The following is a 27,971-nucleotide window of genomic DNA, read 5'->3' on the forward strand; positions in this document are numbered from 1 at the left end:
ATTTCCTTCTTTTCCTTTCCGCTATCTCCTTGTTTTGTCCATATTTATTTTATTTTAATATATAGTATATTTATTATTTATATAGTTTAAACTTCAAGCCGTCATCGCTTTATTACAGTATTATTTAGTGAATACATATAATTGTATGGCAGGCTCTACTATGTATACATTTTATGTAGTTTTTTTTTTAAATATTCATTTAACCTGTACATCTGTTTGTATTCGAAATAAATTTAAAAAAATAAAAAAAATATTAGCAATATATGTGTACTTAAATCTACAAAAAAACGTCTGTTTAATAAATTTGTTTGATTTCCTGTTAAAGATCGTATTCATTTAAAGTACACGGAGTGAGGAGCGTACTCTCTGAACGTAAACTTGTCATTGTTGATTTGTGAGCAGTCCAAAATTGCGCGTTGTTCCATATCTTTAAGTTAAAAATGACTTTTTTAACACCATTTGTAGTGTTAATGCTTATGGCAGCGTTAGTTAAAGTATATGTTATTTTAATTACGAGAGTGTTTAACGGGAAGGAAAGGATTGATGGAAAAACAGCCGTAATTACAGGTGCAAGCTCAGGTAAGTACGTGAATAGCGCTATACCGCGTTCAAATTTCGTTCGCAATACCTGCCCTGTGGCTCAATCACAAATAACTATAGATGTGCTTAAAAACATGCTAAGCATTTGAGCGATCACAACAAACAATAATGAACATGCTTGTTATGTGCCGTGGGATGTTGAATAGCACTTTGTAGAGTAATTAAATCGCCGTCCAGTCGCCAATAAAACAGGGTCGAAGATAGTAAATTACTTTATTTGATTTACTTTCAGAAAACAACAATGATGTCTCCAACTACACTCGTTGTTTTACTGTTACATATAATTAATATTAGTTAAAATTATAATTCGTCGTAGTCACGACGTACTAAGTAGGAATCTAATCTTGAATGTGTCCTCCTGGAATCAATGTATGCCATTATAAAGCGTACATTTTCAGCAAATGGAGGGGATGATGGTATGTTAATTTAGGAAGGGTTCAGATTGGAGCATCGCAAGGTGCATCTAAATAGCCAATCCTTCGACAGATAATATTATCCCTTGGGACACCCGCCCCTTGCAGGTGAGAGCATTAAGATAGGTAAATTATCAAACACGTGAAGACTCTAGATATAAATTAGCAAATGGGTATAGACTACGACAAATAAATAACCCTTGGCTAAAATAAAAATGTCAAGCCAAAGATCAAAATATCATGAGTTTGATACCGTATAAATGATCACGGTGTGGCAGATGGCACTCAAAGGGGTTGGTCGTAAAAATATCAAATGGCAAAAGGTTTTCAGGTTTACGACATGCTTAAGTTATCGCACTCATAAGTCAACGCGTGTGTAATCTCTAAGTCAACGCTCGTGTCGGTTTGTTTTTTGTTTTCCTAAATAAATACAGTTCACCGGCAAAAAATCGGCGTTTACATATATTGCATTTGCAAAATAGTAAGGAGTATCTAATACAAAAAAGTGACAATTGAATTACAATTTCTATAGCGGCTCCTTTTCTCAACATTTGGCTTGCCGCCGGCTAAATACAATAAATAGCATGATAAATGATAAATAAATAAATTAATTAAAATAGCAGTTTAGGAATATTTTCCTTATTTACGCCGGTGAAATTCAAATATGTGATTACGCAGCAGGATTATACGTCGCGTAACGTAAATATTTTGACATTTATTATTGGGCGTTCACGGTTGTTTCATTGTGATCGCGAATACGATAATCAACCATGGTGAGAAATCGTTACCACGTCGTTTATTAGCACGTCGATAGTTATTTGTGATTGAACTGCAGACATCAAGTCCCGATACAGACATCTACTAAAAAAATATTCCACAAATCACAACTTATGACACCAAAACAATTATACGCTAAAACAATACTCACTTACAGATTCAAAAACTACTCTTACTCAAACGAAAGACACAACCCCTTCATCACATACAAATAATATAATCACAAGATCCTCAACACAAAGACAACTTAAACAAATACAAACTAATACCACTTTCGGAAAAGGGGATTTGAGTATTTTTAAATTAAAATCTATAACCTACTTCTACGATCTATTAAAACAATTAGTAATGAGAAAATGTTTACAAAGGCTATAAAAAAATGCTGGGTAGAAGTAAAATAGATTATCTCATTCGCCCAAAGCAATATTGAATCAACTGCTCCACAAGTGTATAGCTTATGTTAGGTTTTTGTTATTTTCATTGTACGTTTTGTAATATAAATAAAATAAATGTACATATATACCTAGTTTTGAAAACAGTCTGAATATTTTGTTAATTATCGTCTTCTTTATTTATTCTCAAATGTAAAAATATTTTAAAAATATATATATTGTTAAGTGTCCTCAGAACGAGTAACCCCAGTGAGGTCACATTATTTTTATTATTACTTATAGTTTGTAAGACAAAAAATATGCATAAATAAAAAAAATAAAAAAATCTGATGGCCAATTTAATCATAACCATCATTCCCTTTCTTCACCGAATGGTGCATAGGGCACAACATTGGTACACCAATTGCAGCGTACCTTGATCATTTTTGTTACATGAAGGTAAGATGATCGGTCTTACGCTTCAGGTACCAGTCCAGGGACTATGAAATATTCTAGTGTGAAAACACCCTTTTAATCAATATTTCATATCAACCATGTCGGAAATCGAACCCAACACCTCTTGATTTTAATTATTGTGATTGGTCCAGGCAAATAAAAAATACTGTTCTCTATACATACATAAAAACATTAATCAGATTCTAAAACAATAAATATCTAGGGCTACTCTTACTTCCAAATTCTTTAAAAGAAAATCGACTGCATAAAAAACCACCTCGTAGTGGTTAACGCTTTTGTGTATCATGATTGAGGCCACTGCGAGGGGTGTTTTTTTTTTAAAGAAGCTACAGTTAGCTAAGTGTTCGTTAATTTGTCCCTATTTAAGCAAAATAAAATGGCAAGTTTGATACATCACCACTCTGCTTCTACTGATGACAAATGACTTATTTTTTCATGAAAACTTTTACCGATAAAACCTATTAATATCATCACTTTTTTTGCCACGACTTTGTCTTTTCAGATGACTGCATGCACGACTGTCGTTTAAAACAGTAATTAGCATGAAATGCAAAAGTATAGTAAGTACTTTCAGTTTCACAAAAAAAAAACCTTTTCATTTCTGCTTAAGTACGAAAATATAAAAATAATATGAAAATGCTCAACAATTTAAATGCGGGTATATTTTTTCATGATACGTCAAAGATGCCGCGTTCTACATTAATCAAGTGGATGAAAAAACTGGAGATTATAATGTTAACCGTATTTTGTAAAGGAAAAAAAGTCTTTTTTTAAAATTAAAGGCTTTGAATAATATTTAAACGTTCAAGATATAAAATAAAGCGACTTTTTTTGTACGGAATAATAAGTTTCTGTAATTGGCTAGTTTCTTATTTTACTAGGAACGAATTACACACGCTTTATCGATACTTATTTATTTTTATATTTATTTTTGTATTTATTTTTCGAGTTAAATACAATTGCTAGCGATAGTGTTTTTATTTTACCGTACATAATATTATTATAAAACATTAATATTGAAAATAAAATACAAAACTAAGCTGTGCATAATCGCTTATTTGAACTATTCGCCTTTGAATAGAAGCCCCGGGTTGGATTCCTGAGAAGGTGAACATAAAACAATTGTTTAAAGGGTCGTGTCACACTGTAATATTTTATAATTAATAAACTAGCACCTGAAGCGTGAGGCCGATTGCCTTACTTTATAGAAAATGGTTGCGATTAGTTGCATTTATTTAGTCTTTTAGCACCTTATGTTCTATCAGGCGCGGATAAAGCTTTAAATATGATATTTTTTATGAAAAAATGCGTTCATAATCAACAGTTTGTCACAGATTTTTGATATTAAATGTATATATACAAAATATGCATAAATATACAAAAAAAAAATTAAGGTACGGCGTTTTATTCTCTTTGCCAAATTTTTTGCAGAAACGTTATTATGAAAATATAGTAAATTAGTTGTTAGAGCCTTATTATGAAATATTAGGTTTTCGTAAATATTATAAAATAATGATACTTTTCAATCAACAAAAACGTGGGTATGCAGTTGTTACAAAACAATGAGAAAAATAGTGCTTAGAGATTATTAGGAAATTAAAGTTTTATAATTAATTTATTTCCAGTAATTAAAATAATTTTTATTTCGATATTACACACTTGGCGAAATCTGTAAAACTGAATCTCGCCTTATCTTCTTCCAGACTTTTATTTCGTAAAATATGGACTTCTTTATTAGTTCGCAATAAAAAAATAAACCATCACACTGTTTCTCCTTAAGAGTAGACAGAGAGGATAGAACGCCACACCACTCTGTCTGTCTATATAAAATGTATTGACAAGTGTAGAACTAATAATTAATTATTCCATAAAAAATAAAAATAAAATAATACCACCATCATTATTTCATTATTTGCACTCTGTGATGCATAAGGCACCGAATAGGTAATTTTATAGCAGCGTAACTTTATTATTTTTGTCACATGGGAATTAGGTGATCATTCTTTCGCTTAAGGTGCCAATCGAAAACATGTTAACTCCTGGAAAAGGGAATCGAGTGCAGATAAGTATAGATAAGACTGGATGTAAATAGTGTAGCGGTTTGTGGGTTCGCCTACCGCGCTTGAAGACCCAGTTTCGATTCCTGGCAGATTAAATATATAATATAGATTTAAATAGTTATTATAGGATGAAATATTTTTCGGACCATAAGACGCACTTTTTTAATCTGAAAATTCAACCGAAAATTAGGGTGCGTCTTATCGTCCAAAACCTATTTTTTTTCTAAAAACTAATATTTCAATTTTGGGGTACGTCTCATGGTCTAATGCTTCTTATTGTCCACAAAATACAGTATATCGGACTGACACCTCAATTTATTTAAAAAATAATAGAATACCCACCCAAGGCTCGTAAAGCGCACGTGTAAAGCGGCCCAGTCTCGGTGAATATACTATAACTCATTATTTTAAAAAAAAAAAAAAAAAACCTAGCACTCATATTGGATACATAAAAAAAATCTTTTACATTTTCGCCTAGTTTGATAGTCTGTCAATAAGTAAAAAAATGTAAAAAGACCACCGAACGTCATCATATTTTATTCATATATTTATTTATACTTTTAAATTGTTTGTATTCTATTTTTAATACAGAATAATGTGGCGAGGGAAACATTTTACAAAATGTGAAACATGCTTTAAATTAGTTATTTAACAAAGTCAACGTGATAATAATAATAAAAATACATAATTAATCTAATCAACCTAATTATCATTAACATAAAAAACAATATACACTAAAATAATCATAACAAACATAACCAATTTATACAGACCAACAGAACAAATTTTATAAATAGTACACACATTTTACCTATTTGTTTGAACCACTCATCGATCCGTGCGCAACTCACCTCCACTATCCATTTCATGATAACAATTTTATATTGAGAGTACTTACTAATTGTCTTTATGGATAATGAAAGTAGATTGTACACTTTAACCGAGGAGTAGGCCAATCCTCTTTGACCGAAGGTTGTATTAATTTATTTTTTTGCAGCATTAGGGTGGAGCATTTAGTAACACTTGTATTTGTAACGGAAAATAGAGAATAATGTTTATGTGCGTATAGTAACAGAGCTTTTACATAAAGTTGTTTTATGGACTTACATTTACATTTTCGAATATACCGAGGGAGCTAGTTCTGATAGGGACTCTTAAAATATTTTTTATGAAAGCTTTTTGGGCAATTGTTATTTGTTTGATCAGTGTGTCATTTGCACATCCCCATTCAATTATTTTATATTCCAAAACTAATTGAGTTATTGCGTAATATATTTTTACAAGTTCTTGTAGGCTATATTTCTTGTAGTTTTAAAAAAGTAAATTATTTTTAATATGTTCGATTTGATTAGTCCATCTTAAATTCCCATCTATACAAATGCCTAAATATTTAATTGAATCTACTCTGTCCAACGATTTACAAATACATTTAATATTTGGAATTTGGTTATTGTAATTACAGCTGTGAATAATTAAGGAAATATTTGGATTTTATATAGTTTTATTATTATTTTTAAATGTTATGTATTTTGTTTTAGAGTGATTTAGTGCCAGGTAATTTGAGTCTAACCATTTTTTTACTAAGTTTAAGTTATTTTCAGCCTTTCTAAATACAATATCCTATATTCACAATTAACTACAAAAAGTAATCCCCCTGATAATTGTAGGAATCGGGAGTGAAACAGCCAAGGATTTAGTAAGAAGGGGAGCCAGGGTGGTTATGCTGTGTAAAGATGTGGAAAAGGGAGAAAGAATAAAAAAATCCATATTTGTAGAGACGGGAAGTGATAATGTTACTGTAAGTTATTTTTTTTCAAAACAAGCATACAGCTTTACTAACTAACTAACTAACTAACCATCACGCCATTTCCCCGGAGGGGTAGGCAGAGAGGATAGAACGCCACACCACTCTGTCCTGGCACACTTCCTTTGCTTCCTTCACATTCATACATCTTCTCATGCACGCACGTAGACTTTTCACATGACCACTTTCAAGAATTTGTTGTACTTGATCATGCCATGTCTTTATCGGCCTACCTCGACTTCTACAACCAGACACATTCGCATCATAAATCTTTTTAGCCGTTCTTTCATCATTCATTCGCTCCACATGACCGAACCATCGCAAAAGACCTTTCTTAATTTTGTCGATAATGTAAGCATTAAGCATTAAGTTAAGACTCAGCCTTGCATTCTGTTCTAATTTCGACATTAGGGCACCTATCATACATTGTTTTTCCGCACATTCGCCTGAGGGATCAGTTTTACAATATTATTAATTACATATCTCATAAAATAACTAAACCTGTATCCAATGACCGTTTTAAAATTGATTGAACCAAAAATATAAAATAATACAACAAAATAAAATAAGAATAACACAAAAAATACAGATGAAGGTTCTGCAGTGCAGATGATAAAAAACATTATTCTTTCTGTGCCATATCTGGTCCCCCTTATGGTCTCAATCCCCCCTCCACGGTCAAGGTAGGTTTACTTCAGCCAATAAGATTACCGAATACCGCACGCAACTACACTGGCTCACTATCAGGCATAGAAGAAACATTCACAACCACTTCTTCATAATATCGTGAATAAACCCACTTCGCCTGTTTATCTGAGAGAGCTCTTCCAACCTCTATCACAACACGGACTATCTGCTATCTACCCGTTCTAGTAACGAGAAAGTACCGTTTTTGTGATTTTTATCAAGCCTGGGTTTTCTGTGCTTTAATTCACCACTGTAATTTGGCCTCCTGGCTTGTTTTAGTAAGAAAAAAAAATACAAAACTGTTTTAATACCCATTCATCGCTCTAATTTTTTTGACTCCTCTTTCATAGTAGTTGCTGCTCGACTGTGGCATAATCTACCTACTGATGTTAGAGACGCCCCTTCCCTATTTACATTTAAATCAATATTGAAATATTACTATCTAAATGTTTCAGTTATTCTTTTCTCCTCCTTTCCATCCCTTTTTTTCTTCATAGTTTAGTGTAGATTTTATGTTAATTTTTGTTTAAAATTTTGTGTAAAATTATATGATTTTTTATTACATATAATCTAGAATATGTGTGATTGTAATTTTCTCAAACTGAACGGTTCGGGTAGGTAGGAAGAAATTGCCTTAAGGCAATATGCCCGCCCTTGTATGCACAAAAATAATTGTTTTTTTTTTTTTTTTTTGTTTTTTAAAAAAAGAAATATTTGCGTTCTTATGATTTACCCAAATATTTAATTTTGAGGGCCATTTTCAACGAGTTGTAAATAGCTCACTATTAGAAAATGGAATCAAGTTGGGGTAAAGTGGGATTCGAACCACAGACCTTTGGTCCGTGAGTCCGAGACACTAGCCACAGGACCACAACCCAATCCATTCAATTGACTAAATAAATTAAAAAAATAGGATAGTAAAAGTGCTTTCTATGGTCTAGGCTCGATCCTATGTAGAGTGGTGACATTAATATAAGCTTTAGATAAACAAAAATCTTCATACGAGAAGAAGAAAACCAACTAATGTTTTGAAATCAGCATGCTCATTTTACTTTAAAACAGCAGAAAAATAAATCTTGACCAATGTGGCAATGGTGCTTTCTATGATCCAGCCTCGTTCCATGGGACGGTGATCATATTAAGATAAACTGGAGAGAAACAAATTGACGTGATAGAAGAAAACTAAGTGCAGTTTTGAAATCAGCATGCCTATTTTACTTTCAAACAGCTGAAAAATTTAACTCAATAGATTTTTTTTTAAATTGTCACCAGCGTTGGTTGCACGAGTGGTTGATGGGATCGAGTACTCTGTTGCTCAATGGACCGTCAGTTGACAAAGGTTCCACCTATCCTAGATCCTGTCATGTGATTTTATAACTTTTCAAAAATGTTTATTTATTCTCCTCGTCGTTATGGCTATGGGTAGCTTAGACTGTTATGAGGACGATTATCCATATCCATCAGGGGCCTGCGATGAGGTTTTCGATTAGGAAAGCAGTAATTTGGTACTATGCACACAGCTTAAATATTTGCCTACTACTAACACAGTAACTCCAATTGAAAATAAACTAAAAAGCTAATTTATGTCAAAATGTAAGCATAAAAGAGTTATATTTCATAGTTTAATATTATATCATCGTGTCACAACATATGAAAAATAAACATGGATTAGTTTATTAGAACTGTTTCCACAGTGCAACTGAAGATCTCAATTTGCGCATGCGCGGGTTTGTGAATTCAGTCCTGGGCGACCGCCTCACAGGAGCTAACAGACTTAATTGATTTATTTTACAGAAACAAACAGTCAACAATGATATAATAACATAAAAAGATACGGTTTAACGACAGACCAGCAAAGTGGTACAACAAAAGGGTGTGTTTGTGTGTTTTGCATGAGAGTAAGTGTAAAGGTGTGTTTGTGTGTATTTTTGTGGGAGAAAGTGTTCAGATGTGTTAGCGTGAGCACCATTAAATAGCAAGTGGAAGCGTATTGCAGCCAGAAAGAATAAATCTTAATTAATATTTAAATAAATTAAGGAGCATGTTAAATATATCAATAGATGAAAAAAAAGCATTAAAGTTTGAGCGAGAACGATAGAGGAAAGAGTGTTGTGCGGTTCCTTATTTCAGAATTAGACGGAGCGCAGTGAATTTTACTTCAGTTAGCACATAACTGCGCAGGCAAAAGGTCGTGTGTGAGATTATTGCAAATTGTTAGAAGTTATTAATTAATGAACATCTCAGATCGCTACGATTAACACAAAACTAATTATTTTTTTGTAGTTAATAAAAAGATAATTAATTGTTCATCCAATCTATGGACGGACAGCGCATGATACCCATAGCAACCAAGAATAACAATCTCGTTTTTCTTTCTTCTCATAATTCGTCTGTCCGCATCCGCATGCCTCTTCGATTCGTTTGCCCGCATTCCTACAGAGATATTATGCTCTTACCCGCTCATAATTTAACTGCCAAACGCAAGAGACGTCTGTGAAAGCTCCGTGTTCTGCGTTCGCCGACAATCCGAAACAGTATCCGAAAAAGACTCCATCTTCGAATACCGCGTCTTTCTTTTCCCGCAAAATTAACATAGATTAACAGTTTTATCAAATAATCCCACCAAATTATAAATGAACAAATGTAATTAACTATCAATTATATATTTTATATCTTTATTGAACTTTTTGCACATAATGTTATTTGTGCATTGGCGAGCTTATTGCCAAATGGCCATTTCTTCCAACCAACCAATAAAATATATATTTTTTTTTATAATTTAAGTCACAGAACATATTAAATAGAAAATGAAGATTAAAAGCAAAAGATATATAAAAATAGAAATAAACGTATTTGTTTATAAATTACCTTAAATCAAAACTATTACTTAATAGGAAAAAGAAAAAAAGAGGAAAAGGGAAAGGAGAGATTAAGGAAGAGAAAGAAGATGTTTCTTCAGACGTGATTTAAACAGAGATAATGAAGTAACATCTTTGATGGTGGATGGGAGATGATTCCACAGTCGAGCCGCATGGACACTATGAGTTAGAGAGGAAAGAGGAATTGTGGATGGGTATTAAGCGTTGAGATAAGCGATAAGCTTATCTCAACGCTTAATACCCATCAGATAAGCGTTAAGATAAGCGTTGAAATTTTTCACACAGAGCGTTGGGACTATGAAGTACATTGAACAGAAGTAAGAGGGAGTAGTAGTCTCTCCGCTGTCTAGTTTTGAGCCATTTCAGCTGCCTACTATAATCAGAAATGTGGTCATATTTCCTAAGACCAAAATTAATTAACTAATCAGCGATATAAAAAAATTTGTGGTAATTTTCAGGTGAAGCACATAGACTTGGAATCACTAGCAAGTATCAGAAAATGTGCCTATGAAATTTTAGAAGAAGAAAAACGAATCGACATTCTTCTGAACAATGCCGGTGTTGCTGGCATGCCAACAAGAATTACCGATGATGGGATTGAAGTTACCATGCAGACAAACTACTTTGGGCCATTTCTTTTAACCAACATTTTACTTGGTAGGTACTATTCAAATTTTAACAAAAACATCAGCTTCGTCTCCAAACCCTTATTCGCACCAGTGCAGCGTTAAAAAACGCTGTCTTCATCGGTACATATCGAGATGGTGTACTTATCTTGTCTACTATTTCTATCTACGTCGGTATGAATATTTGTATTCGTTATATCTTTGATCTTCGAAAATTCGACCACATAACCGAATATCGCACGCAACTACACTGGCTACTGAGCCATGATACTGATCAGGCATAGAAGAAATATTCACATTCTATCACTTCTTTACAATATTTTAAATAATCCCACTTCGCCTGTTTATCTGAGAGAGCTCATCCAACATCTTTCACAACACGGACTATCTCTTCGTACTAGTAACGAGAGAACCCTTTTAAAATAAATAAATTGAAATTGAAATTGAAATTGAAAAAATACCTTGTCATAGCTCTAACTTTCTTGCCTCTTCTTTCACAGTAGTATCCGCTCGATTGTGAAATAATCTACCCACTAATGTTAGAGACGCCCCTTCTTTATTTACATTTAAGTCAAGATTGAAATGTCACTATTTAAATTGTTCCTTTATCCTTCTTCTTTCCTTCTCAACCCCTCTCCACTCTTCGTAGTATAGTGTAATTTTTTTTTTTATATATTTTTATTTTGTTAATCTTTGTTTTTAATGTTTGTATAAAATTGTAAGATTCGATATGTTCATGTATATGTAATTTTCTCAAACTGAATGGTTTGGGTAGGTAGGAAGAAATTGCCTTAAGGCAATGCCCGCCCTTTATATGTTTATAAATATTGTATTTGTACATAAAGTGTCAAATAAAGAAATAAATAAATATGACGAATTTTGATACATATGTCGATACTAGTTTTTAGGAGAATATCGATGGAAAACAGATTATATGAGACGATATAATATATATTTCGACAAATGCACAGCAATAGAAATGTCGATCGGCAAAAAGCGTTTGATAGAGTTGACAAAGAAAAATTATGGAAGGTGTTATCAAAGTATGGAGTGAGCGGAAATCTGACACGAGCTATTGCTTTTCTGTATAAAGACAGCACAGCATGTGTTAGGGTAAATGGATTATACACATCGTGGTTTGACATTTATAAAGGAGTGAAACAGGGATGTGTGATGTCACCATGGCTGTTCAACGTGTATATCGATAACCGCATGAAAGAACTGAGAGGCTTAAGAATGGGAGCAAAAATGGGTGATTTAACTGTCAATTGTCTTTGGTATTCTGATGATTTCGTGCTTCTTGCTAACAATGAAACTGCAATTCTTGGTCTCAAAAGTCTACGATATACGCAAGGGAAGCGATTTGCTGATGAACGTCGATAAATCGAATGTGATGGTTTTTGAAAGAAATGAAAGTATGAATAAATGTGAAATCACTGTGAATGGAGTTATACTAAAACAAGTATAAGAATTTGTGTATCTGGGAAGTATGTTTACTAGGGGTGGAATAAATGAGAAAGATATGTGAGTGAGTTCCCGGAAGAGAGTGAACGGTGCACTTAAATCAACCATGGCAAACAAATGTTTGTCGCAAGAGGCAAAGTCACAACGGAGTCCTAGTCCCGACCTTGATGTATGGAAGCGAAGTATGGAGTTGGAAAAACAGGGATGAAAGTAGGCTGAATGCTGTCGAAATGCGATATCTTAGGCGAATGTATGGTAAAACTATGTACGATAGATGCACAAATGTTGAAATCCGCACATTATGTAAGGCTGAGATAGGCATTATCGACAAAATAAAGAAAGTAACTCTGCGCTGGTTTGGACATGTAGAGCAAATGGACAGCGAAAGAACGGCTAAGAATATTTATAATGCGAATGTTGATGGATGCAGAAATAGAGGAAGACCGAGAAAGATATGGCATGACCAAATCCAAAAAATACTTGAGGATGGACATGTTAAAAGTCGGAATAATCGGCGTGCGTACATGAGATGTATGAATGTAGAGGAAGCGAGATCTGTATGCAAATATAGAGTGATGTGGCGTTCTATCCTCTCTGCCTACCCTTACGGGGAAACGGCGTGATGGTTTGTTGTTGTTGTTGTTGTGTGTAATGCCGTAATATGATCGGACACAATATGCGCCGTTACTGCCAAAAGTTTTCGTATCCAAACAAAAGATAGCGCTGAAACTTTTTACTCCGCGTTCGATGCCAAATTTAAGTACTTTTCTTTCATATTTCAAATAGTCGGCCTCGTAGTGTAATGGACAGCGCGTTTGCCTACCATTCAAAAGGTCTCGGGTTCAGTTCCCGGCATGGTTGAAACGGAAAGATGTTGTTTTTTGAGTGTAAAAACAGTTTGTTTTTTTATGTTTACAAACATCATATGTTTTTTGTGGATCTCAATCAGATTCTTTTCTTAAATTCTTTATAATTTCTACCCATTTATTTCTTTTTATTAGATTTTTGTAATACTAAAATAATACTAAATTCAAAACATTTATTTAAATCGTACTCCTATATAAGTACACCCCATTGTTGGTGAGAAGACCTGAGTTTGACGTTTGCAAAAAGAATGCCATATTTGAAAAAGTATTTATTTTATGTTTTGGAATTCAACCATAAACAAGTACCTCGGTACCTACTCAAATTCAATATTGTTTCAATGTTAAAAAATTTAAGTTTTGGAATTTAATCAAAAACAAGTACCAAGGTACCTACTTATCAATGAAATTTCTTTTTCCGAGGTAATTAATAGCAGGCAAGCCAACGTTCGGGCAGGACAACGTCTGTCGGGTCAGCTATAGTAGGGCCAATTTAATAGGTCACATTTGACACTTCATCAAAATTCAACAATATAACCTTGTAAGGACGGTAATAAAATATTATTTATTTTTTCGAATTTAGAACTGCACAATTGCTTAACTTTTTTCAATTACGATTACATATTTATTGTAATAATGACAAAAGAAGGTAATTTTATGATTTACTTTCACTAATAAACCATTCTAAGCATAATAAACGTTTTCTGTTCTAAACATCGTTACAATGTTGCATCAGTGAACCATTTTTCTTTTTAAACACTGGGGATGTACCCAGAAAAATTGAATGTGGATAGTTTTGTTAAATTATGTACTTATCTTATTTTGTTCTTTAAAAATTTAAACGTTTAATTCGTAAATACGAAAGAAAATAAAAATGGGACAGGGCTTCGACTTATGATTTTTAAAATAAAATTACAGTACCTATAAGTACTTTTTCATAGCAACTGAATTCAATTCACATATATTATGTTTGAAGTCCGAATCGATTCATTCACTTAAATCGATATTTTTAAGCAGGTTACCTCACTGTGAAGCTAAAACCGACAAATGTCAAATGTGACCTATTAAAGTGGCCGTACTATAGTATGTTTATATGTGTAATCATAAATTAAATTGTATTGATATTAATAACATATCTTTAACTTCCTTTAAAAGTGAAATTTCCAAAAATAATTCAAGTTGTGATGTTGCGCCTTGAATCCGCAGCCTATATTATGCAGGTTATGTGCAGTTCTGTATGTGGGCACATAATAAATGAACACTGTATGGTCAACTATAGTTGTATTATTTATTGCAATGTGCAACTGTGTGACCAATATTCATTTACATTTCTAGTAATATTATAAGTTTTGTATGATTAGTTATTTTATGTTATGTATAATTTTTATATGACAACATTTACAATAACAATATTATGTGGAAGCCTCTAATTGGACTTTATGATATGTATTTATGGTATAATTGATTCTCATAAATGTATAAATGTCTGCTGGCTTTCCAATTAAATAAAATAAAAATAAAATAAAATAAATAAATTTAAACCTAACGAGAAAAAAGAAACACTTGTTTATTATGTCATTTGTTTTTCAGATAAGATCAAAATGTCAGCGCCGAGCAGAATCGTAAACGTATCATCTTTATGTCACTGGGTTGCTAATCTAGATTTGCATAACTTAAATAAATCTAGTTCCGTGAATGATTTTCTGGTATACGGAAACTCAAAATTGGCCGTCATTTACTTCACTAATGAGCTGGCTGCAAGATTAAAAGGAACAGGTAATTAAAAATCCTTTCTACTTCATTTTATTTAGATAACTTGATTGATTGACTGAATTGATTTCATTCTATGTACCACCTAGATTAAGCAGAATGTCTACAATATTTTATTGTCAAAATTCTCGAACGGTAGCTCAATATAACTCACCTATTGTTAGATTACAGAATACCGGGAATGAATATGCAACACATTTTGATATATTTAGTTTATCTCTGCCTAACTTAAAAAATAAAGTGACCAACATATTTTTATCAAAAAGAGCAAATCATCTCTAGAAGATTGGGTTGGAATAGTTATAATTTGATTGATTAATGTATTTTGTTATTGTATAATTTCTTTAAAATATATATGTATTTCAAGTAATTAATAATGTGTACAATACGAGTATATTAATATTTCATACTCGATTTTTTTTTTTTAAATATATTTTTAAGCACTCTTTATACCACATATATGTAAATGGCAGAAATGCCGTATATAAATAAATAAATAACACATTTGTACAGATTTAAAAAAAAAAACATTGAATTATACAGTGCGGCAGTAGGAGGTATACGATTTGAAAAGTCGTATTTAACTAATAACATCTACAGTCATAGGAAATTAATTATAAACCATTTTCTTATTTTTTATATTGGGAATTGCAGTATTTTTGTCCTAGCTTTTAATGTACAGGGTTTATATTCAAAAAGTGAATTCTGTTTCCTGGCTATCTATGTATATCTAAGAAGTGTTAGGAAAGGGAAGAAATGTCGGCTGTGGACCTTTATTGGAACTTCTCCGTATTTGCTTAGTGAAGAGAAAACTACAGAAAACTCATTTAGTCTACCGGTTTCGAGACGTACCCGTCTCTTCGTCAGAACACTCGCTACACCTACATGCAAATACTAAAATACACCTCCACCTTCACCATCAGCGTAGTACAAAAACCATTATTTGATTATAAATTAAAAAGTTGGCTACAGTTACGGCAATACAACAGGCCGTAGGTACTCAGGCCGAGAACTGCAAGCGCAAACCGAAACCGTCCGTTACACGTGTGTTGTTAAACGAAAAACCAAACCAAAAAAATGGAACGCTACTGTTTTATGCAATAAAACGAAAGGGCATGTCTATAAGCGGAAGCGATTTTTTTTATTTAAATTTTTGTACACAATGTTAGTTGTATACTGATAGGCTTATTGAGAAATGGCTAAATTTTATTTTAACTGACCAATAAAATTAAAGTTTATTTATAAATATTTCAAGTTACAAAACATATTCAATAGAAAACAAAAATAAGAAAAGCTAAAGATATATAAAAATAGAATAAACTGGATTTGAATATAAATTATCTTAAATCAATACTATTTCTCAATGGAAAAGGGGAAAATATAGGAAAGAGGAAAGAAAAAAGGGGGAGAGATTAAGGAAGATAAAAGAGATGTTTCTTCAGACGTGATTTAAAGGTTAAACAGAAATACTGTAGTAACATCTTCGATGGTGGATGGGAGACGATTCCACAGTCGAGCCGCATGGATACTATATGAATAATAAGTACTACTACTGTCCAGTAAAAAAAAAAATCTAATTATTAGTAGCATAAAAATATTTTTCTATTTGTAATTTTTAATTCCCGCAAAAACCAGGTTTTCTTCGGCCACGCTCCTAATACGTCACCATTCATTTTTATTTGTTCCTGGCCTTTGAATTTTGTTTAGAGCATTATCACGAATCTTGACGTCACAACAACCAAGGCCAAACACGTCGCGTTTTTCACCGAACGTTTTTTTTTTTTTTAATTAAGTAAATTTCATAAACGGTAAATGTTTTTTTTTTATTCTATACATATCTACTATAATACATATAGTAAATGTTATATATATGTTATATATAATTTAGGGATTTTAATATTATTTTGGTATCTGAGTGACTTATTCATCTCAAATTCTTTTATTTTTTCTTCTTTATAAATTTGTATAATGCAATTTATTTTATAAATATTGTCTACTGTATGAACTTTAAATAATTTATATAGACCGTGGTTATACAAGTAAAAGTGACCATTTGTATAAATGACGAAATTGATATTATTGACTTTTTGACATCGTATTAGAATAATGCTTGGCTGGTAAAAATGCCAAGTCGATCCGACACTCTAAAAATAATTTAATTTGTAAAATATGTGACTATTTGATAGAAGCTCACAGATTTTTGACAAGTAACACTGACCAACACACATAGTCACTTTTATTAGTAAATTTAAGATCCAAAGAACTGACCAAGTAACAGTTAATCAATTTGACTTGTAGGTGATGTCACCAGTGAAGAGTTAGTTAGAGTTAGTAATTAGTAGTTAGTAAGTTAGTGAGTAAACGTTTTGTATTTGACAGGTACGGTTTTTTAATAAAAAGTTCAGTAATAAACAAATATCTTTATATTATTACGTAACACTTCTTAATTATTTGTTCATTTCCATTTATTTTGTATTTCTGTATTTACTCAACCTTTATAAATATTTAAAAATGGATTATTGAAATAAAACATTACAAAAACATTATTTATAGTTAAATAAAATAAAATAAAATACCTACATTCCTCAATGAACGAAACAAAAATGATTATCTGCCAAATTTCACGACAAATTTTACAGGTAAAATTGACTAAGATTTGCAATTTTTTTTTCAAAATAAAAGTGATAATGTTTTTAAATATGTTTATACTTAACATTAAAGTTGAAAGTACCGTTCATATAATGTAAAATTACCAACCACCTACTTGAAAAATCTGATCTTTGAGGAGCAATTGAACTCTAGAAAAACACTAAAATGGCTCTCCTGAAAATTATTGATTTTGTCACTTGGTCAATTTCTCTTGTATGCCCACGAGACTTTCCGTATTAAATGTTGAGGGTTTCTGTAAATTTACTTTAATAATTAACCTTTGTACTATTTCAATAGGGTTGAATATATTGGAATATGCACCACCCCATCCAACAATACCATATTGTAACAATTATATTTTTAATTTCTTTTTTATATTCATGTATGAAAACATTTTTCCACAATATCCATATTGATTTTGAAAATACAATAAATTTTTTTAAATCCATTTCATATATTTTAATCGGTATTCGAAATATGTGATATTTCTCATATTTACACTCGTAAAAATATGAGAATTTAACTGTTGAAATAAAAAGATAATTCATGTTTTTGAATTTATCTTTTTAATATTTTGCGATGTAATATTGAGAATTTACATAAAATATATTATAAATCTTCAATATTACGTCGTATTTTTTTTGTGTAAAACAGCAGTTCAATAAACTTTTTACAATATATTTAAATCTGTTTTATAAATAACTTACAGTATGTAAGTAGGTATATACATTAAAATATTACAAAAAAAATTTACTTTAAACAACAATCAAAAAAGTGAATACATTTAAGATTATTTATTTATTTATTTGATGGACTTATGCAGTCCATTCTAGCGATGGTAAATACAATTACTTATAATAACTACAGGCACTAATAAACTAAAATACAACTAAATAAAATTAAAGCTAGGACAAACAAAATAAAAATTACTACCTCAAGACAAGATCTGGCCTATCTTAATGATTTTTTAATTTTTTTTAAAAACACAAAAAAAGTCCAGATTTTGTTTTGAGTTTACAATACGACACAATCGGGACATTGGTGCATGCAAGCCATAGTTTGTGCTGTGCTAATCGAGGAACAGCACATTATATTATTTCGCAACCGGCGGATTGGAACATTGAATGCCACTTGTTCCAGTAACGATGGTACATCAATTAAGCCATTCAGTAAATTAAACATAAATATGGAGTCAATGTTATTTCTACGTTTTTGAAGACTTGAGATTTTTAACATTGACTCCAATTCTCTGTAAGTGTAGTCTCCCCTCTCGAGGCCAATCATCCATGCTATTTTCTTAGCAAACGACGTTGGACCGATTCGATATGATTTATCCGGCCTACATAGAAGGAAGACCAGATCACGGATGCATATTCTAAAAGAGGACGAACAAGTGAGCAATATAGAGTTTTAACCGTGAACATATTAGTAAAGTCACTAGATGTCCTGCTAACAAAACCCAAAAGTTTTAGTGACTTGTTAATCATAGTATCAATATGTTCATTAAAGATAAGTTTGCAGTCCATGATAACTCCGAGGTTATAACAATAATTTAATATTTTTAGACCTGAATCCTATAGATACATATGTAAAAAAATATTTTTTAATTTACAGAAACTATAGGAATTATAAGTTTTTTTTAATCAACCATATTTTTTAATCTTTCATACATAAGAAATTATTAAACGTTAATTTTAATGGCCTAAAAAATTATAGATTGATAAATGATTTCGGTAAAAATAGAGAAACCCAAGGACCTACCGACACAATAATTTTCGGATTTTTTTCATAATTTAGATTATTATTAAAACAGGTTTTAATAAATTCAGATTCAATACATTTCGTTTATCAAACCAACTTAAAATAATATTCTAAAAATAATCAATTCTATAATTTATTCATATATAATGTTATATTGCGTCACTTGTCATTATAATTTAATTCTATTGACTGTGTATTTTTTATTGTTAAATATTATGGCTCAACGCGGGCACAGCCTAAAAAAATTCATGAATAAATATAATAAAATAATATTTTTAAAATAATAGGGAAATCTTTTGTTTTTTAAACATCTTTAAAGTTAGGTCTATAAATACTATCCAGTAAAAAAAAATCGCAAATATTAGTAGCATAAAAAATATTTTTAAATTTGTAATTTTGATAGGTGCGAAGGTTTTCACGGTCACTGTTATCAATATGTTTCTTTTTGGGTGAGACCGTGTGTGTTCGATTTGTTCCGACGTTTCGGCTACCATTGCAGGAGCCATCTTCAGGGTAAACTGAATGTTTTGTAGAAAAAAGTGTGTGTTTAAGTACTAGTAATTTGTACCGTGTCGCAGTCGGCAATAGGCACATTTCAATTCATTTTTGTAGTATGTAGTGCTGGGAACCATGTTGAGTTTAATTTAAGCCCGTCGTCTTTGTTTATGTTATTTGGGTGTCTGTGTATTTCAATTGCCTCATTTAATATTAGTGCACTGTAATTACTAGTTAAACTCAACACACTTTTTTCTAAAAACACTCACTTTACCCTGAAGATGGCTCCTGCAACGGTAGCCGAAACGTCGGAACAAATCCAACACACCCAAAAGAGAAACATATTGTAATTTTGAATTCTCGCAAAAACAGTCATTCCATTGGCCACATCCCTAATACGTCACGATTCATGTTTATTTGATCCTGCCCATTCAAATTTGGTTAGAATATTGTCACGAATCTAGACGTCACATCTACCGAGGCCAAACATGTTGTGCTTTTCTAGCAACGTATTTTTATTTAATTTCTTTTTTAAGTTAACGTTTGAAAACATTTCTCTACAATATCCATATTGATTTCGAAAATACAGTTAATTATTCTAAATCTATTTCATATATTTTTATCGGTATTCGTAGTATGTGATATTTCCCTATTGAAAGTAGTGTCTGTTAGCATCGTTTGACGGTACAAATAATAATTCAAAAAATAAATAATTAATTCAACAATGTTTGAGTATGTCATAATCCTTGCAGACTGGCTGGACTTCCTCCCGAGGGAGTAATTCATATTCAAATGTATTTCAACAGAGGGGGATATACTTCTTCTTTTACAAGAAATTATGTAAACGAAGAAGTATAAAAATTGGAAAATTGTTTTCAGGCGTTGCCTAGTAGATGATTTGGTTCAGCCGGATGAATCTCACACACATGATAAAAGGTTTCAGCTCTTTTACTTTACAAAAGTCAACAGATGGAGGGGTTGAGGAAATGTGGATGTTCAAACATGGGCAGAATGGTGAATGTTACACAGTGTGTTAAGTGGCCACTTAAACCAGCCAATGACAGGTCATAAGCCCTGTACATGCCTAGACTTCCATATTCTCTTCTCAAAAATGTTTTCCCTCTCTGTTGAAATAAATTTAAATATTAATAATTCGATCGCACCAACTACATAAAACATTTTATTAGTAAAACAAAGTTGTTTATATTATATTTATTTTATTATAATAAATAAGTTGGTGCTTTAAATATCAATTTAATTTTATTAGGAAGGAATCTACATAATTCACTGTTGAGATATTTCATATAAATATTAATTTTAATTGCCAAATATCTCCTTATTGTTTGTATTTATATTTTATTTTTACTTTTTATGTTTATTAATTTACATTTGTTTTATTTTTACTACTAGTATTTGCGCGTATGTTTAATTTTTTAATTATAAATGGTGTATTCTCTAATTTATTATTATTATTTTTTTTTTTTTTAATAAAAAAAGAAATATTTGCGTTCTTATGATTAACCCAAAGATTTCTTTTTTATGGCAATTTTCAACAAGTTGTAAATAACTCACAATTAGAAAATGGAAATAAAGTTGGAGTAGAGTGGAATTCTAACCACGGACCATTGGTCCGTGAGTCTGAGACACTAGCCACAGGACCACAACCCGATTTTTTCTTCAATTTTTTATTATTATCGGTTTATTTTCAATTTATATTGCTGATTAATTTTTTAATTACAAATGCCATATTTTATGATTTGTCTCTATGCTTCAATTTTTATTATTATTGGTGTGTTATCTAGTTTATAATAAATATGTCCAGTTTTTTAACTGCTAATGTTATATTTTCTTATTTATATTAATATTGATTTTTTTCGACGTTATTATTATTCTTTGAATTCATTAAGCATCATTTAATGAAATAAAAAAAAACGCATGTAAAAAAGAAGGTCCTTCCTAAACACAGGAATTCCCTAGCTAGTCGGGACCTGAAAAAAAGAAACTCTGTACATTTTGAAACTGTGAAATAAAAAAATAAATGGTTTTCAATTTATCTTATTTTATAGAATATTTGTATTAATTAGTTTTATTTATTAATAATAAAAAAAAATACTAAAAACAATGTGACCTCACTGGGGTTACGCGTGCTGAGGACTCTTAAGAATATACTTATTTTCTCATTTTTCGTGTTATTTTTTGTGTAGGTTTATGTTTTTTTTTATTTAAACAATCATATTTTATGACTCAATTTTGTTTAAAATTACTGTTGATATTGGAGAAAAAAAATATTTTGTTAATTATTGTTTGATAACACAATATTTTGTTCTGAATTATAATGGATACTTTTATTTAGTTTTAAACTATTGTGGTTTTTTAAATTTTATTTATTATAATTTGATACACATATTTGTTTTAAAATATTATTAAAATATTTTTGTCTTATTTATTTTCACTACTACACAATTTAATCTTATTTTAAATTATTATTGGTATTTAAAATATTTTTGATAATAAAATCTAAGTATTTGTTTAAAGTGGTATTTAAAAAAAAGGATTATTTTAATTTAAATTATTAATAAAACATACAATACATGACACAAGATATTATACTCCCGGCGTTACTATTCTGAACCGCTCTCGCGGCCTTAGAAAACACTTTTATCTCGCGTATTTCTAATGAAAACACGCGAGATAAAAACTTTTTCTACGGACGCGAGAACGTTCGGAATATCACCCCAGTAGCTCAATCACAAATAACTATCAAAGTGCTTAAAAATGTGCTAAGAATTTGAGCGATCACAATGAACAATAATGAACATGCTTAAGTTATCGCAGTCATAAGTCAACGCGTGTGTAATCTCTAAGTCAACGGCTAGTGTATGTTTGTTTTTTGTTTTCCTCGTAAATAAATACAGTTCATTGGCCAAAAATGGGCGTTTACAATAAAAAATAATACTACCTATTGCATTTGCAAAATAGTAAGGAGTATCTAATACAAAAAAGTGAAAATTAACTTACAATTACAATGGCGACTGCTTTTCTTGACATTTGGCTGGCCAAAAGCCGCCGCCGTCTAAATGCAATAAATAGCGTGATAAATATGAAGTAAATAAGTAAAAATTTAAGTTTTGGAATATTTTACATATTTACTCCGGTGAAATTCAAATATGTGATCGCGCAGCAGGATTATACGTCGTGAAACGTTAATATTTTAACATTTAATATTAGGTGTTCACGGATTCCATTGTGATCGAGAATACGATAAACAACCATGGTAAGAAATTTTTAACGCGTCGCTTTTTAGCACGTCGATAGTTATTTGTGAGTTACAGGTTCTATAGTGTAATTTCGCTCGAGAGGATTGTCTTCAACCATACCGTCATAGTGAAGATATGGCTTCCATATTTTTCGATTGTTATCGTCCCTTGATGAGGAGTAATGATATGTATTTATTTGTTTCCAGGAGTAACCGTTAATAGCCTTCACCCTGGATACGTTCAATCTTCCATCGTAAGATATGCACACATCATAAAGCAACGCATGTTTACGTTCGGCGCCTGGGTTTATGGCAGGGTATGTATACGTAGTTAACGTAGAAATAAGACGACGGACGCAGCAACATGTTGTCACAAACACAGCACTAGATGCTTCCATTTTATACAAGCAGTAAAAAAATGAGCTGAAGAAAGAAGAATTTCAAAATTTGTAATATTCACACAATTGGTTTGTGACGGATTTCCGTAAAATAGTTCTCGCCATCCAAACTCAGGTCTTTAAAGAGCCTGGCTACTGCGTGAAGAGCGAGTGTTCTCATTTTGCTAAATCTCCCCCTTTAAGCCAAGATCTATGAATTTGAATAGTCTAGAATCTAGAACCTATCATAGGTTTCCAAAGTTGACTGTGTTCCGACCCACCCGAAAAAAAATTCCAATCTTCTCTTAGCTGTCTTAGGCCGCGTCCTAGCTGCGGGCCTAAGGCGGTGGCGACAGCGGGCGCGTCAATTTCAAACACACGAAAACGTATGAAAAACGCCACACATGGCCATAGTACGAGGCCTGTGGCGGGCGCGACAAATTGATGTTCGAGGCCTAAAAGCGAGCGATTTTACCATACATTTCTAATCGCTCGTCACCGCCGGTTTCTCGGGCCTAGCAAGCGACCGGCAAATAACCCACCTTGGTATGGTCGCGCGGTAAGACTAAACAAATTTGACCTTACCGCCTGGCCTTTCGCGCGACTCATAAAAAAAAATTCTACCAATAAAATGACTACGAAAGAATATTTAAATGTAAAACCATAGAATTAAGAATAGTCCAGAAACCGCATACGCACATCAAACAGAAGGCGACTCAACTTCTTATAAATGAGTAGGTTTACGTTTTGACCAATTAGTTTCTTTGAAGGCGTCGCTCAGTACGCAACTCCTGATTCGAATTCAACTAATTCGTGTTGTTTCCTTTTAAATGTTAGAAATACTGCTAGAATCTTAAAGAAACAGGATGCAATCACATTTCATCTGTTATTTGCAAATTAATGTGTATATAACAAATGCATTACTTAAAAGTTGAATTATTTATCTGTCAGATTGTCGAAAAAACAAAATAGAAATTTCGTTAGTGTTGCCAGGGTAGTAAATTTTTTACCCTACTTTGCTCATCTAATGAAAGAATAATGAAAATTAGACCTCAGATTAAACAACGCCGTGGGGGACATTTGAACGACATTATCTTTAAAAAAACAAATATTATTTAACATGATATAAAAATATCCGTTTTATATTTTACGTTCAAAGTTCATTAATTCAATTACTCTTATTAAATGACCCTTTACTTATCTACTCTGTTGTGTCAATCAATATTTCCGCGTGCACAATAAAATTTTAGTGAAATTAACAGATTACTTTTTTTACCTTACATTTGTGTTATGTATTTTTTTCCCATCATGCAACATTATCCGGCGACCTCACGAATGCACGCGGCGAAAGTGAGGCGGAGTGGGGGAATTATTGAACACAGTCCGATGTATTCAAATATGATTCTACGCTCCTTCTGGACTATTCTTAATTCTATGTGTAAAACAATAAAAAACGTCGATATGGAAGAGCAAACATCGCCAGCATTTAAATCGCAAAGTAATTAATAAATTGTGCAGTGAAATCAAAATATGTGTGTAATAGGTATTTTTGGAATTATAATACAAAATAAAGGGGAGAGTTGTTGCGCGTAAATAAAAAAAAAGTATTGATATGGCTGAGATTGTTTCACGGGTTTGATTGTTTGAAAATGTGTTAATACATTTAGTTAACATAATTTTTTATTTAAATAATGTTATATTGTATAATTAATATTTAAAGCATTAACTTTGTAGTCAAACATTTAATTGAATATTAGTTAATAATTGTACAATACCACGCATCGATTTTTCTATTTTTACCGGTTTTATTATGATTTTAATACGTCTTTTACTACGCTTTTGCTATGATTGTATATGTTTATGTATTTTATTACGCATTTGAATTTGCTTTTTATTGTTCTCTTTTTTGCTTTGTTTTTTAATGTGATTTATTACGTTTTTTATTATGTTTTTTCACCATGTATTTTAGTACATTTTATTGTTTTCTTTTTATTATGTTTTTTAAAGCATCTTTTACTACGTTTTTTACTATGTTTTTTTTCCTACGTATTTGAATACATTTTTTAAAGCTTTCAATTTACTATGTTTTTCAATACGTCTTTTACATATTTTTTTTCTATGTTTTTTACTACGTATTTTACTACGTTTCTTACTGTTTTTCGTTACTTCGGATTTAACTATATTTTGGACTGTTTTCCCATAACTATATTTTTCATTGTGTTTTACTATGTTATTTACGTCTTTTTTTTAGTACGTGTATTACCATACTTTTTTAATGTTTTTTTAAAACTCTTTTTACTATGTTTTTTACTACGTTTTTTACTAGGTATGCATTTTACTAGGCGGCCTCCGTGGTGTAGTGGTCAAGACGCTTGACTCACACACGGAAGGTTCCGGGTTCGGTTCCCGGTGTGAACACAAAAAAATAAAATGTGATTTTTCTCAAGCCTGGGTGTTCCATGATGTAAATCACCAATGTAATTAGGCCTTCTGACCTGTCGTGGTGAAAAAAAAAACAATTATTATAATTTTTATTTTTTTAAATACTATGTTCTCTACTATGTTTTTTTCACTAGGTATTTTACTTCATTTTAACTGTTTTCTTTTTACTATGTTTTTTACTACTTTTTTATTATGTATATTACTAAGTTCTTTACTTTATTTTTTCTTTGTTTTTTAGCTTTTCTTATGAATTATCATTTTTTTATATTTTGAATTTCTTAGAACGGTAAACAACCCCCTATTTAGACAGTCAATCAATTTTGAATAAATGTAAAATTTTATGTAAATGCTATTATAGTAAATAAATAAATTATTCAATCCTTATTTGTTGCAACAGAGAGGGAAAACATTTTTGAGAAGGGAATATAAAAGTCTAGCCATTTACTGGGCTTATGACATATTATTGGCTTTTTCGTGTGGCCACTTTACACACTGTGTAACATTCACCATTCAGCCCATGTTTAAACATCCACATTTCCTCAACTCTTCCACATTTCAATCTCAAAAATGTTTTCCCTCTCTGTTGCAACAAATTTAGATCTAAAAACACTCCCTGGGGAGGAAATCCAGCCTGTCTGCAAACATTTGGACATACTCAAAACGTTGTAGAAAATATACAATTATTATTAATCACCTAATTAGTATTGATCATTATTAATCATACAAAAATAATAGTAGTTATGTACAGTAATTATTATTTACTTACATTTAATGTAATTTTGAGTTACGATGCTTTTATTAAAATTTAAGATATTCTAAATACCAAAATAATCACTTTACGTATGAAAGTACATACGTGTACTGTAATGCGTAGTATGTTTGTATATAAGGTATAAATAAAGATATCTACATACATACTATGTTACACAAACAAATCCCCCGCGAGAACAAAAAAGTGGTTACAAACGGTAATTTTTCGTACGGAAAATTCAAATATATTATATACTGATACTAGATACTGCATACCAGAGTCGGTTGCTTAGTATGTGCATAAGTGCAGTGCACTGCCAAGTAAAAAATAGTGTAAATAAGTTAGTAATTTTATTGATAGTAAAAATATGTCCTAAGTAGGTAGAAAGAAACAGGGATTCGTTGCAATATTATACACGTAAACGTCGTAATATTCAATACTAGCGCCAAAAGATCTAGCGAAATCGACTCTAGCGGACGATTTTCTCATCTTGTCTACGCATGCGCAATCGTCCCAGTGCATATTCTGTTTAGCATAATCTTTTACCCTGAATTTGTAAGAACTATATTATATTTCCTAAAATCGTCATTTGAGCGAGACATACAATGCTTCATACCGATGAATTGTGCGTTAGAGGGAGAAGATAATAAACATATTCCGGGCATTGCCGACGCATGCGCAGATTTGAAGTTCGTTTGAAATGTCACTTTGAACATGCGTAATGACATGATATTAGTACAAATTTAGTTAACTATAATGTGCGTATTATGTAGGGCGCATTTAGGGTTTCTAGTTCCGATGCGCGGGCTGTCATACTACTGCTCGTTTATCACGTCAGACCTATCATATTATTGAACTTAATAATATACAAGTTGACAACATGTAAAAAAATGTACTGCCAATGTTTTCGGTCAGGAGGCGCCAGTGCTGTAAGAAGGGCTACCGCTATGCTGAACAACATCGCTCTGGATGTTGATCTGTTCCATGTATCCGAAGGGGTTTTCCGAAGCAGGATTCTCCTACTATTTTGACAAGAGTCTCTTTATGTATTTTTTGTCTTTTTATAATACGAGTATGTTCGGCTAAAATTTTAGCTTGTAATGTATGTATTATTTTAAATAGATGAATTAAATTGAATTGAAAAAAATATTCGGTGCGGAAAAGGAATGACGATGAAATAATAAAAAAGTATTTATTATCGAAAAGTATCAATAAACAAAAAATGTAACTGATGTTTTCATTGTATTTTTTCAGAGTCCTAGTAAAGGGGCGCAAACAAATATCTTCCTGTGCGTATCAAATTCTGTGGCTAATGTGACTGGCAAGTTTTTCAGTGAGTGCAAACCATACCCTACTTCCAGTATCTCCAAAGACAAGAAAGTTGCTTACAGACTCTGGGAACTCAGCGAAGAAATCGTTAATCTACAAAATAATGAGAGACATTACTGA

The 27,971-nt window shown here is 31.5% G+C and overlaps 1 protein-coding gene across 1 annotated transcript; it reads left to right on the plus strand.

Moving 5' to 3' along the window:
- Positions 1–330: 330 nt before the first annotated feature.
- On the plus strand, positions 331–27,971 carry LOC148274878 (retinol dehydrogenase 13-like). The gene is made up of 6 exons (XM_088236494.1): positions 331–579; positions 6,366–6,496; positions 10,527–10,725; positions 14,612–14,797; positions 23,160–23,269; positions 27,777–27,971. Exons 1-6 carry the CDS (start codon positions 441–443, stop codon positions 27,969–27,971), a joined length of 960 nt encoding a protein of 319 aa, XP_088092620.1. The 5' UTR covers positions 331–440.

The sequence above is a fragment of the Micrasema longulum genome, unplaced genomic scaffold, assembly GCF_059751315.1.
Source record: "Micrasema longulum isolate JH-2025_06_02 unplaced genomic scaffold, ASM5975131v1 h1tg001562l, whole genome shotgun sequence".
Lineage (NCBI taxonomy): Eukaryota > Metazoa > Arthropoda > Insecta > Trichoptera > Brachycentridae > Micrasema > Micrasema longulum.

What these genes read in the sequence shown, in the direction of transcription:
- LOC148274878 (XM_088236494.1), top strand. Translation starts at nt 441, where the DNA reads ATGACTTTTTTAACACCATTTGTAGTGTTAATGCTTATGGCAGCGTTA. An exon ending in AATTACAGGTGCAAGCTCAG is followed by an intron (nt 580 to 6,365) that starts GTAAGTACGTGA and finishes TGATAATTGTAG; the next exon opens with GAATCGGGAGTGAAACAGCC. An exon ending in CGGGAAGTGATAATGTTACT is followed by an intron (nt 6,497 to 10,526) that starts GTAAGTTATTTT and finishes GGTAATTTTCAG; the next exon opens with GTGAAGCACATAGACTTGGA.